We start from the raw sequence: 12989 nt of genomic DNA, 5'->3' as shown, positions 1-12989 counted from the left end.
GCTGGATACTTGTGCAGCTGCTCAGGAGAGATCCCAATGCTGCCCAACGCATTAGCAGAGTTCCCTCAGTTAGGCTCGGTTTCTACTGGTGGGGCACATCACCACATGCGCCTCAAAGCACATAAAATTATTCTGCACATGGATGGAAAAATCTGCATGTGGATGGAAACAGTGAGAGGGGATGTTGGTCTTGGGACAGGTGGGTCTCCGCCCTAAGTCCCGCTGGGTTTGCTTTGGAACAGACGCTCAATAGACTCATAGAACCCTAGAACTGGAAGGGACCTCGAGAGGTCATCAAGTCCAATTCCCTGCCCTCACGGCAGGACCAAGCACCGTCTAGACCATCCCTGACAGGTGTGTATCCATCCTGTATCTCCAGTGATGGGGATTCCATAACCTCCCTTGGCAACTTATTCCAGTGTTTAACCACCCTGACAGGAAGGAAGTTTTTCCTAACGTCCAACCTAAACTTCCCTTGCTGTAGTTGAAGCCCATTGCTTCTTGTCCTGTCTTCAGAGGCCGAGGAGAACAAGTTTTCTCCCTCTTCCTTGTGACACCCTTTTAGCCACCTGAAAACCATTATCGTGTCCTCAGTGTTCTCCTTTACAAACTAAACAAACCCAATTCTTTCAGCCTTCCTTCATAGGTCATGTTCTCTAGGCCATTAACCATTCTTGTTGCTCTTCTCTGGACCCTCTCCAATTTCTTCACATCTTTCTTGAAATGCGGTGCCCAGAACTGGACACAATACTCCAACTGAGGCCTAACCAGCGCAGGGTAGAGCGGAAGAATGACTTCTCGTGTCTTGCTCACAACACACCTGTTAATGCCTCCCAGAATCATGTTTGCTTTTTCCCAAAAGAGTCACACTGTTGACTCATATTTAGCTTGTGGTCCACTATGACCCCTAGGTCCCTTTCTGCCGTACTCCTTCCTAGACAGCTGCTTCCCATTCTGTATGTGTGAAACTGATTATTCCTTCCTAAGGGAAGCACTTTGCATTTGTCCTTAATAAATTTCATCCTGTTTACCTCAGACCATTTCTCCAGTTTCTCCCGATCATTTTGAATTGACCCTATTCTCCAAAACACTTGCAACCCCTCCGAGCTTTGTATCATCTGCAAGCTTAATAAGCGTACTCTCTATGCCAATGTCTAAATCGTTAGAAGATATTGAACAGAACTGGTCCCAAAACATATCTCTGCGGAACCCCGCTTGTTATGCCCTTCCAGCAGGATTGTGAACCATTAATAACCATTCTCTGAGAATGGTTATCCAGCCAATTATGCACCCCCCCTTATAGTAGCCCCCTCTAAGTTGTATTTACCTAGTTTATCGATAAGAATATCATGCGAGACTGTAGCAAACGCCTTACTAAAGTCTAAGTATACCGCATCTACCGCTTCTCCCTTATCCACAAAACTTGTTATCCTATCAACGAAAGCTATCGGATTGGTTTGCCATGATTTGTTCTTTACAAATCCATGCTGGCTGTTACCTATCACCTTATTATCTTCCAGGTGTTTGCAGACGAATTCCTTAATTACTTGCTCCATTATCTTTCCTGGCACAGCCGTTAAACTGACTCAACTGACTCACCTGTAGTTTCCTGGGTTGTTATTCCCCTTTTTATAGAGGGGCACTATATTTGCCCTTTTCCAGTCTTCTGGAATCTCTCCTGTCTTCCATGATTTTTCAAAGGTAGCTAAAGGCTCAGATACCGCCTCTATCAGCTCCTTGAGTATTCTAGGATGCATTTCATCAGGCCCTGGTAACTTGCAGATATCTAACTTTTCTAAGTGATTTTTAACTTGTTCATTTTTTATTTTATGTTCTAAACCTCCCCCCTTCCCACTAGCATTCTCTATGTGAGGCATTCCTTCATCAGACTTCTCGGTGAAGACTGAAACAAAGAAGTCATTGAGCACCTCTGCCATTTCCAAGTTTCCTGTTAGTGTTTCTCCCTCCTCACTGTCCTTGATCTTCCTCTTGCTGCTAATATATTTATAGAATGTCTTCTTGTTTCCCTTTATGTCTGTAGCTAGTTTGAGCTCATTTTGTGCCTTTGCCTTTCTAATCTTGCCCCTGCATACCTGTGTTGTTGGCTTATATTCATCATTCGTAATTTGTCCTAGTTTCCACTTTTGTACGACTGCTTTTTTATTTTTAGATCATGCAAGATCTCCTGGTCAAGCCAAGGCGGCCTATTGCCATACTTTCTATCTTTCCTACACAGCGGAATAGTTTGCTCTTGGACTCTTTAATAATGTCCCTTTGAAAAACTGCCAACTCTCTTCCTGGCCTTGGCGGTTCTGACCCAGGGAGCAGTGTGGGCAGAGCTCACCACAGCCACAGTCCGCAGCTGCTGCGGCGTCTCTCACAAACCAGCTCCAGATTCAGCAGCTTTTGCAAACAGCCTCTCCCTAGTGCCACCCTGACTGGGGAGGGGCGCAGCCAGCTGAGAGACACACCCCAGCTTTCCTAGGCCAGGGGCGGGGCAGCTGCTTGCCTGTCTCAGGAGCACAAGAAACATCAAAGCAAGGGCGGGTGGGGAGGGCAGACCACACAGCACCAGCCCGCCCCTTCCCCCAGCTCCCAGTTCAGCTGGGGATGCCCAGACTGTGCTGGCTTGGAAGGGTGCTGGCAAGTGTCGGTAAAGGTCGTTTTCTCTGCACACATGACCACTGATCACTGACTGTGACTGCCGCAGGGAGGCCCAGGAAGAGGCAGCCAGGGAGCTAACTGGGAGCCGGGCAATTTACTTTGCCTGGTTCCAGGGGCACCCTGAGGTGCTCTAGCAGTCTGGTTTTTGCCTCCCAAGGCCTGCAGGAAATAGCTCCCTGATGCCCCATAACTTCCTGCACCTGTGGAAGTTTAAAGCAAGAACCAGAAAAAAGGGTTTGGCAACAAGCATGTATCGTCACCGTCACAGTGACTAAAGCCACGTCCAGTCCGCCCAGCGGGCCCTCTCTGCACTGCAGGCTGCAGGCAGCTTCCCGGATCTGTCCACACCTCCAGGACCACCTGTGCCCCGGGCCAAACCAGCAGCTCCCATCGCCCTGCCGAGCCGGCCAGGGGCATGACTCCCGCAGGCAGGCAGACACGCTGCCACCGGCACCTTGTCATAGCCCAGAGGCCTGGGCACTGCCAGGCGGGTCTCTCGGAGCACTGCGTGACCACTGGGCTCAGCAGAGTCTCCTGCCCTTGGCACGTGAAGAAGCCGGACAGAGCCCTGGCTTACCCACAAGCCTGCGCCAGGGCAGAGGGCAGCGCTCGCCTGGGGCCACCAGACCCACAGCAGGGGGCCCCCAAAGCCCTTTGTCCCCAAAGCACTCGGAGAAGCAGAGCGGGACAAATCCCGCCGGCTCCCAAACGTAGGATCACTGGTCACCAGTGGGCACTGCTGGCTGGATTCTCCTGCGCTGCAGCCGCTCCCTGCCCCCAGCTCCTGGCCGGGGCACGGCCAGCTGAGTCTCCATCCACAGGCCAAGCGCCAGCTCTCAGGCTGTGGCCCCAGCCCCACGGAGCTACTACTGGGCCCTGGGCTTCCGACCTGACCCAAGCACAGGACAGACCTGAATTCCCAGGCACAGCTAAACAAGCTGATGGAGAACGCCAGTCGCTCTGCCTGCAGCATGACGGGGCCCCTCTGGTGCAGCTCCCACACCCCCCAGTCTGTGCGGCTCCGGCACCCCAGTACCAGAGAAACCCCCCAGCCTGTGCACCTTCCACACCCCCATGCTGTAGAGACCACCCCCCCAGTCTGTGCGGCTCCGGCGCCCCAGTACCGTAGAGACCACCCCCAGCCTACGTGGCTCCAGCACCCAGGTACCAGAGAGACGCCCCCAGCCTGTGTACCTTCCGCAACCCCTGCCATAGAGACCACCCCCCCCCCAGCCTGTGTGGCTCCAGCACCCAGGTACTGTAGAAACCCCCCCAGCCTGTGTACCTTCCGCAACCCCTGCCATAGAGACCACCCCCCCCAGTCTGTGTGGCTCCGGCGCCCCAGTACCATAGAGACCCCCCCCAGCCTATGCAGCTTCCGCACCCCCCTGCCATAGACACCACTCCCCTGGCCTGTGCGGCTCCTGCTCTCCCTGCCATAGAACCCCCCTCATCCTGTGCAGCTCCTGCAACCCCCCCCCAGCCATAGAGACCCCCTGGCCTGTGCAGTTTCCACACACACACCCCCGCCAGAGACCCCCCCCCACCGTGGAGACCCCTGCAGTCTATGAAGCTCCTGCAACCCTCCCCCCAGCCGTGGAGACCCCCTGGCCGGCGAGGCGCCGGGCTGAGCAGCTGCCGGGACAGGATCGCCGTGGCAACACGCGAATGGCTGCTCGCTCCGGCCCGGCTGCGGATTCCACGCCGTGCATTCCTCAGCCCAGAGCGCCTCCCGCCCGGGCTGCCACGGCCCCAGCGCAAGCCCCTGAAACCCGGCCGCCTGGCGCCCCCCGCACGCCCGCCTGCTCAGCGCGGGGAACGGCAGGCTGGGACACAGCTGGCCCCCCCCATTCCTGCCCTGACCCTTCCCCGGCCCCCCGGCCCAGGAAGAGCCGCTCGGGGCTGGGCCGGTTCACCCCGTCCCACGCGGGGCGCCACGGCGGGGCAATCCACGCCCACGCAGGGCAGGGGCTGGGATGAACCGCTCTTCACAAACGCCTGCAGCCCACAGGAATGTCCTTGGGGGCAGCCAGGAAGGAGGGGCGGCCCCGAAGGGCAGATCCACATGCCTGGAGCCCCCGCTTAGCCTACCTGCCTGGACACCAGCCTTCTGCAGCCCCCCGACTCCAGCGGGCACCAGCCTCCTGCAGCCCCCCCGACTCCAGCGGGCACCAGCCTCCTGCAGCCCCCCCGACTCCAGCGGGCACCAGCCTCCTGCAGCCCCCCCGACTCCAGCGGGCACCAGCCTCCTGCAGCCCCCCCCGACTCCCGCGGGCACCAGCCTCCTGCAGCCCCCCCCGACTCCCGCGGGCACCAGCCTCCTGCAGCCCCCCCGACTCCAGCGGGCACCAGCCCTCCCACAGCCCCCCCCTCTCCCGCAGGCACCAGCCCCTCTGCCGCCCCCTCCCCACGCACATTTCGGAGTCTGGCCCTTTTCAGGCTTCCACAGCTTCTCTGCCTCTCTCCTCAGCCCCTCCCGCCAGTGGGTGCCCTGCTGGCCTTTATGCCCCCAGGGCAGTTGGGGGCAGCTGTGGGGCGCGGGGGCAACCGCGCTCCATGGCTCAGTGCTGACCACGGGAGCAGGGCTCTCCAGGGGCAGGCATGGGGAGCCCAGAGGGACCCAGCCAAGCCTGCTGGCCAGCCCTGGCCCCCAGGTGCCCCCTGCCCCACGGGACGGCACCGCCCTCCTCCCAGAGTCTGTCAGATCCTGGCCACGTGCTGGGAGGAGGGCGGTGCCCCCTGGGTCTGCCCGTGGCAAGCGGGGGCAGGGTCACCACGGAAGGGGGATGGGCCATAGTGCTCCAAGGCAATGGACAGAGCCCCCCCGCTCCACCATGGGCTGCATGTCCCTGGGCGCTCAGCCTGCCCACTGCGACATGCCCACCACACAGCTGAGCCGACTCGACTCCCCTGCCCGGCCAGCCAGGGCCAGGCTCAGGGCCTGCGTGCAGCCACCTCACACCAGGACCCGCCTGACCCCCAAGGGGCGCCCAGCACCCGCCCAGTCTGCTCCCGTGGGCCCGATCCTGGCCTGGCTTACTCTCCTTAGTGCTCAGATGCTGGGGGCCAAAGGTGAGCTGCCCAGCTCCCTCCTGGCTCCTCCACGCCCCTGCCGCTAGCCACCCTCTGGCCACAAGGGACCAGCCCTCCCACCGCCTCCCCCGCGATCCCGCCCTGTCCCCCGGCAGAGCCAGTGCAGAGGGAGCCTGGCCTAGTGCGGAGAATCACCCACGTCCCAGGCCAGCGGCTCCTCGCCCTCAGACACTGGCTCGTATTTCTGGCCTGAAGGGGGCCACAGCCCACAGCCCCCCATAGGACTGCACCCGGCCTGGCTCGGGGTCACCCAGCAGAATTCCCCCCCCCCCGGGCAGTTTGCCTCAGGGAGACTGTTCGTTTCTCCCGGGCCGAGAGCGCAGGGGGACGGGCTAGGGCATTTCTCCACTCGACTCCCAGCACCCGCGAGAGGGGACTCCAGCCCCCGCCTGCAGGCGCCTCCCCCGGCCGAGCCTTTCCTACAGCCCCGGCCCCCGGAGACTCCAGAGGGGCAGGGACAACGCGGCTGCTCAGAGCCTGCCTCGGCCGGCGCCTCCGTACGCTCAGCCCCAACACCATGTCGTGACATCACCCCCCACAGCCCCGGCATCCCCGTCTGCCACTCCCCCGCCAGCTCTGTGCCGCGTGGGGGGACCGCGAGCTGAGTCATTCATTCCCCGCAGGCTGGGAGCCCAGGGCACTGGCTTTTCCATCGCCCCGCCTCACCCCGGCCGCTCAAAGCACCATTGACAAGTAGGGAGAAGGCACCCGGAGCGCCGACAACCTGCCTCATTTGGAAAACATCTTGGCTCCTCCAGCCCAAGTTCCAGGCATATTTCTCAGCCGCTGTCAGCCTTAATTTGGTCCAAGAACCCTGGGTCTGTGGTGCACAAGGAGGACGTGAGCAAGACGCAGGGCGGAGGCAGAGGGGGCAGCCCAGCTGAAGAGTGGGGCGTTTGTGCACTTCCCAGACACACGCTTGCAAACGCTCGGCAGGCAGCTCCTCCCCCCTCGCCCTGCCTGGCTCCCTGCGTCTTTCCCCCAAGTGGCCACTGACTCCTGGACCGGCCACGTCCAGCAAGGGCGAGCCAGCACCAGGAACCTCTCCGTGCCCAGCGCAGAGGCACCAAGGCGAAGCTGGACCCTAGGCTCCCCAGCTCAGGATGGGGGTCCCGCCGAACTCCCCTAGGCCTAAGGAGCCACCCCCAGTACTGGAGCTGGGACTGGCTGCCTACAGGCCGTTTCCAACTCAAGCAACCTGGAGCCAGTGCGGAGGCCATCAGCATGGAGCCAGCTCCCCCTCCTACCCTCCCGCTAGCGCCGGGCGGTACCGTGTGCTGCTCCACAGCGCTCCCTGTGGTCACGTTGGGAACTGCAGTCAGCCACCCCAGCAGGACAGCATGTGGGGTGTTGGGGGCAGGAAACACCTCTGGGGAGGGCAACATCTTGGGAGACATCAGATGGGAATAAGATCCTACCCCAGCCTCCCTCTCCCTAAGAAGACTACACGCCCCGCCCCTCGCCAGCTGGAAGCCCAATCCCAGTGCTCTCCAAGAACAGGTTCTCACTCCACAGGGCTCCAGCACCATCACCCAGGGCACGTCTACACCACCAGCTGAAACCGACCTAAGTTAGGTTGGCTTACAACTACCATGCCACACTCTCCTGTCCCTGGTGCACAGCCGCCCCAGGACGCCCAGCACGCTTCCCGGGCTCTCGGCCACCCCGCATGACCCCAGGGGCACATCTACACGGCAGGGTGAAAGCCGAGTTAAGCCGTGCGACTTCAGCTATGTCAACTGTGCAGCTTAACTCAGCTTTTGGCCCAGTCTGCAGAGCAGGAAGTCGAAGGAAGAGCGCTCTTCCGCCGACTTCCCTCGTTCCTTCTAAGTGACGGTTACAGGAGTCGGAGTAAGAAGTCCTCCCGCTCGACATCCTTTTGACGTGATGTCAAAGTAACTGCTTGCAGTGCAGACGCGGGCTGTTATTTCGAAATAATGCTGCGGTGCAGACAGCCTGGCTGTCCCACAAGGACCACAGCAGCCGTCTGGGCTTGGAGCTCTCTGCTGGGAGCATGGCAGCCCCTCGGCCAGGCTCCAGTTGGGGATCTCCCTGCCAGGAACCCAGCTGCCTCCAGGTCTCAGCCCCCTGCTTCCTGCCCAGAACACATCTGCCACCCAGGCACCGAGCTCGCTGCTGGGCATAGCCTGGGTTCCCGGAGTGGAGCAGGGAGCCAGGAGCCCCACAAAATGACACCCACAGTAGCTAGGCAGCCACCGTGTCACCCTAAGTACATCCCCTGGAGCCCTGTGCCTCTCACGGAGGTGGAGTGCCGATGTCGGTGCTTTGGGGCACTCACATTGCTGGGAGCAAGGCTGCAGGGCGGACCAGGCCTCAGAGTCTTTCTGCTGCCCCCACAGCCATTTCCATCTCCACAGGACTCCACTGGCGCAGCTCAGGAACAGCTTTCCCGGCTCCGCAGCCCCTGGTCGGATGCCCCCTGCACTGTGAGCCTGGGCTTCCCAGTCCCCTGCAGTGGTAGGACCAGCCCTACATCTCTAACCTCAGCTCAGGAGAGATTCCCAAGGGAGGAGGCAGCGCAGGGGGGTAGACGAGCCCTGGGCACAGGGCTGGCACCTCCAGGCAGCTCCCCTGCCGTGCTCTAGGTTAGAGACTGGAAGAGCCCCCTGGCCCCGGCTTTAGCTTCACGAAGAAGGCAGCACATATCCCAGGGCACGGCCGACCAAGCGTGTTGCCTGGTCCCAGCCGAGGGCACCGGTGAGCAAGCCGGGCTCAGGGAGAGATTCCTGCTCTGTATAAATACTACAGCAGAGTCACTCAATCCCTGTTCTATTTCCAGCCTTGTTTACAATCCTGCCTCCCCTCCCCTCACTTCCTCTGCCCCCCCCCCCCAGCCCCGGGCCCCTCCCCACCTGCTGTGGACACTCTGCTTGGAGAACAAGCCTGGGCAGGTGTGGGGGGATGGGAGGGGGGAATCTGCCACTCACAGGACCCCCCTCCCATTCACTCTCTGCTGTTGGTGACTATGACCCTCCAAGCCCCTTCCTGGGTCCCCGTCCAGCCCAGCACACACGGCCCCCAAGCCATGGGGATCCCTCCACCCACCCCGGCACATTCACAATCGCTGGCCCCAGGAGCCCCTGGCCAGCCCAGCTCCTGCTTCCTGCACCCCAGAAAGTGCAGCCCAGCCCAGCCCACAGCCAGGACTCCTGGGTTCTATTCACAGCGTCACTGACTGGCAAGTCCCCGTCTCCCCCTGCGCCATGGGATGGGGAGACCAGGGGACCAGCCCCAGAGCCCCTCCTGGATCCGCTTGGGTAGCCAGGCCCTTCTCACTACCCAGCATGCACTGCTCCGCTGTGGTCCAAGTGGCCTCTGCGCCCTGCCAATGCCCTGCCCGGGGCCACACAGAGCCAGGCCACTCCGGGCACCGTGTCCAGTGCCCGGCCAGGGCTCCAGCCTTCACCCCTCCCCTAAGCTGCCCTGGATGGGAGGCCCCCACGCCCTCAGAGGGTCAAGCTGGAGGGACGGGCTCCTGGCAAGGCTGAAGAGTCTCCCAGGCTGCCTGCATGTTCTCAGGGCCTGCGGCCGCGCCAACACAGAACGGCCCATTGTTCCCCACGCAGCGCTGTGTGCAGGCCGCGTGGGCGGAGAGCAGGCAGGACAGACTGTGGAACAGCCCCAGAGCCCCCCGCTCCCCGGCACTGGAGAGCTTCAACTGGCGCCAGGATAGGGATAGCCGAGGCCTCTGGGTGGGGGCGGAGGGTCACCAGGACTGAGGGGTCCAGGGCTGGGATAGCAGAGGTGGCAAGTCAGGACTGAACAGCATCAGTAATGCCAGATGGGTGCAGTGTCTAGCCAGCCCCATACCTGGCAATGCTGTACTGGTAGCAGTGCCCAATGGGTGCAGTGTCTAGCCAGCCCCATACCTGGCAATGCTGTACTGGTAGCAGTGCCCAATGGGTGCAGTGTCTAGCCAGCCCCATACCTGGCAATGCTGTACTGGTAGCAGTGCCCAATGGGTGCAGTATCTAGCCAGCCCCGTACCTGGCAATGCTGTACTGGTAGCAGTGCCCAATGGGTGCAGTATCTAGTCAGCCCCGTACCTGGCAATGCTATACTGGTAGCAGTGCCCAATGGGTGCAGTATCTAGCCAGCCCCGTACCTGGCAATGCTGTACTGGTAGCAGTGCCCAATGGGTGCAGTGTCTAGCCAGCCCCGTACCTGGCAATGCTGTACTGGTAGCAGTGCCCAATGGGTGCAGTGTCTAGCCAGCCCCGTACCTGGCAATGCTGTACTGGTAGCAGTGCCCAATGGGTGCAGTGTCTAGCCAGCCCCGTACCTGGCAATGCTGTACTGGTAGCAGTGCCCAATGGGTGCAGTGTCTAGCCAGCCCCGTACCTGGCAATGCTGTACTGGTAGCAGTGCCCAATGGGTGCAGTGTCTAGCCAGCCCCGTACCTGGCAATGCTGTACTGGTAGCAGTGCCCAATGGGTGTAGTGTCTAGCCAGCCCCGTACCTGGCAATGCTGTACTGGTAGCAGTGCCCAATGGGTGCAGTATCTAGCCAGCCCCGTACCTGGCAATGCTGTACTGGTAGCAGTGCCCAATGGGTGCAGTATCTAGTCAGCCCCGTACCTGGCAATGCTGCACTGGTAGCAGTGCCCAATGGGTGGAGTGTCTACTGAGTCCCACACCCAGCAATGCCGCACTGGTAGCGGTGGGAAGAAGGTGCAGTGAGAGCCCCACACCCGGCAGTACCCAGCCCTGAACCTGGCAGTACCGAAGGGGTGCACTGTAGATTCTGCCACATAGCTAGCAATGACAGAGGTGCCCAGTGGGTGCAGTGTCTACTGAGCCCCACACCCAGCAGTGGCAGCAGCAGGGGGCACCACCAGGAGCTAGCTCTTGCCAAGGGGCCAAAAACACTCCCGGCTCTTTCCCCCACGCTGGCTTCCCTGCTCCTCAGACTTGCCTGGTGGCAGCAGGACGCGTGCAGGGCCAGCCAGCGCCTTGCAGCGCTCACCCAGCGCAGGCCGGCTGGTCGGAAGGGGGGAGGGAGCGGGGCGCAGCAGGGATCGCGCCTGACCCGGGCTGAGCCGCGGCGCTCAGGGCTCGCCCGGGGCAGGCTGGCACCTTGGGTGCCCCTCCCCCGGCCCAAGCCACGTGCGCACGGGAGGTGCCCCGAGTGTCCCAGCCCCCCGGGCCGGGCTGCTCTGGCCCTCGCCGGGGAGCCGCGCCCCGGGACCCGGGGGTGGGGGGAGCTTTATTTTAAGGCGGCTGGTCTTTGCCGCGTCCGCTCCAAGGAGCCGGGGCTGCTGCTGCGCGGGGCCGGGGCAGCCACGTTCCGCGCCCCGCGCCAGCCCCGCGGGCCCCGGCCGCCCACTGCCCCCGCCCGGACTTACCGGCAGCAGCGCCGCCAGCAGCAGCAGCGCGCAGGGCGCCCCCAGCCCCATGCTCCGGCTCCGGGCGCGGCTCCCCAGCGCGTCCTGCCCGCGACCCGCCGCCCTTTGTCTGCTCGGGCGCCCGCTCCGGCCACTGGCAACTTCGCTGCGCTGCCCCGTCCCAGCAGCGCCCCGAGCTCGGCTCCCTCCCGGCTGCCGCCCAAACCCGGCCTGGAGTCCCGACTCCGGAAGGGAGCTGGGCGCCGCGGCGGGGGGAGGGGGCACGTCCTGAGCAGGGAGGGGCCCCCTGGACACCAGACCGGGCCCGCTCCGTGGCCATCGCTTGCCTTGCGCCTCAACCCCCAGCTCCAGGAGTCCTGGGATCCGGGGGAATCTCGCTGGGGCTGTTCAGCCAGTTCCTAGCCCGGCGGTCACAGCTGGGCGCAAGGGCTCCAGGCAGGGGGCACAGGGCAAACTCTGCCACTAGTCAGTGACTGAGCCGGCTGCAGCCCCCCCCCCCCCCGCCGCCCCTGGGCGCCCAGCGCTGCACCGATGCAGAACACAAGGCCTTGGGGGCCGGCCTCAGGTGTGCAGGCCCCGCGGTGTCCTGCTGTGTGTGACCCTCCCCCACGGCCTGGCCGCGGGAGCCTACAACCGAAGGACTCACAACAACCGGACGTGCTGCCTGCCCTCGCCGGGGCTTGACCGCTCTGCCCGGCCTGCCCTTTGTGTCCTGCCCAGCAGACGCGGACGCAGCCAGGGGCCCCGGTCCAGACAGTCTGCTCAGCTGACGTGTGGGGCACGTTCTTGCTGAGTCCCTTTAAAGCAGCGTGGGCGGGTTTCCTCGCTGACCCGGAGGGGACAGGGCCCCGACCCCCATCTCCCCCCTAGAATTGGCCCCTGATGGCAGGATCGGCGCAGGTCTGACTGCAGGATGCAGTTCCTGATCCTGCTTCGCTGAGCGTGGTGGAGGTGCATGGAGCCGGGGCGAGGGCCAGGCTAGGGCGGGGTGCAGCAGGCAAAGCAAGCAGCATGCACAGCTGGCCACGGCGCGCACTCTTCATTTCCCGGGGGCACCCTTTCTCACTGCGACTGGCTGGTTTCCCATGGCTTCCTCCCCGGGCCTGCGACTCACACCCTGCCGGGGCTCTGTGCAGCGCAGCTGCTGGGTTAGCGAGCCACAGAGCAGGGATGAGATACGCCACGCGGGTGCCAGGCTGGGGGGTGGGCAGACACCCCCAGCAGGGTTCTCCTCTGCACTGGGACCGGGATCTGATTGCCAGGGGATGCTGGGAGACTTGCCCTAAAGGAGCCACAGCGGGAGACTGAGCGGGAGGCTTCCAGCACTGCGAGTCTGGGCTGCTCCAGCTTACGCTAAAGGAGCTCACCCCATCAGCTGGCCCCTCTAGTAGGCTCTTCTCTTACGGGCACCTTGTGGCTACGTCTACACTGGCATAATTTTCCGGAAATGCTTTTAATAGACAAGTTTTCCGTTAAATGCATTTTTGGAAAAGCGCGTCTAGATTGGCAGGACGCTTTTCCGGAAAAGCACTTTTGCGGAAAAGCATCCATGGCCAATCTAGACGCGCTTTTCCACAAAAAAGCTCCACTCGCCATTTTCGCGATCGGGGCTTTTTTGCGGAAAACAGTCCTGTGCTGTCTACACTGGCCCTTTCGGAAAAAGACTTTTGCCTGAATGGGAGCAGCATAGTTTTTTCGGAAAAGCGCTGATGATTTTACATGAGATCGTCAGTGCTTTTCCGGAAATTCAAGCGGCCAGTGTAGACAGCTGGCAAGTTTTCCGGAAAAGCGGCTGATTTTCCGGAAAAACTTGCCAGTCTAGACACAGCCTGTGCGTTACCGTCAGGGAGTGGGCAGCTCCCCCTAC

The 12989-nt window shown here is 61.9% G+C and overlaps 1 protein-coding gene across 19 annotated transcripts in view; it reads right to left on the bottom strand.

The window, feature by feature from the left end:
• HSPG2 (heparan sulfate proteoglycan 2) overlaps window positions 1–11331 on the bottom strand; it is a 141723-nt gene extending 130392 nt beyond the window's left edge. For 14 of the 19 annotated variants that reach the window (XM_089773118.1, XM_089773102.1, XM_089773104.1 and 11 more), the window contains exon 1: window positions 11124–11331. In XM_089773118.1, coding sequence (XP_089629244.1) covers window positions 11124–11173 — 50 coding nt within the window. In that variant the 5' untranslated portion in view covers window positions 11174–11331. Of the gene's footprint in view, window positions 1–11122 lie in introns of all 19 variants that reach the window. The other 5 variants (XM_089773113.1, XM_089773115.1, XM_089773119.1 and 2 more) reach the window with 3 other exon arrangements.
• Between the last annotated feature and the right edge of the window lie 1658 nt (window positions 11332–12989).

This window comes from Pelodiscus sinensis, chromosome 24 (genome assembly GCF_052426305.1).
Source record: "Pelodiscus sinensis isolate ZL-2025 chromosome 24, ASM5242630v1, whole genome shotgun sequence".
Taxonomy (NCBI): domain Eukaryota; kingdom Metazoa; phylum Chordata; order Testudines; family Trionychidae; genus Pelodiscus; species Pelodiscus sinensis.
The sequence above is the reverse complement of the archived record's forward strand: the minus strand, read 5'-3'. Positions and strand labels throughout refer to the sequence as shown.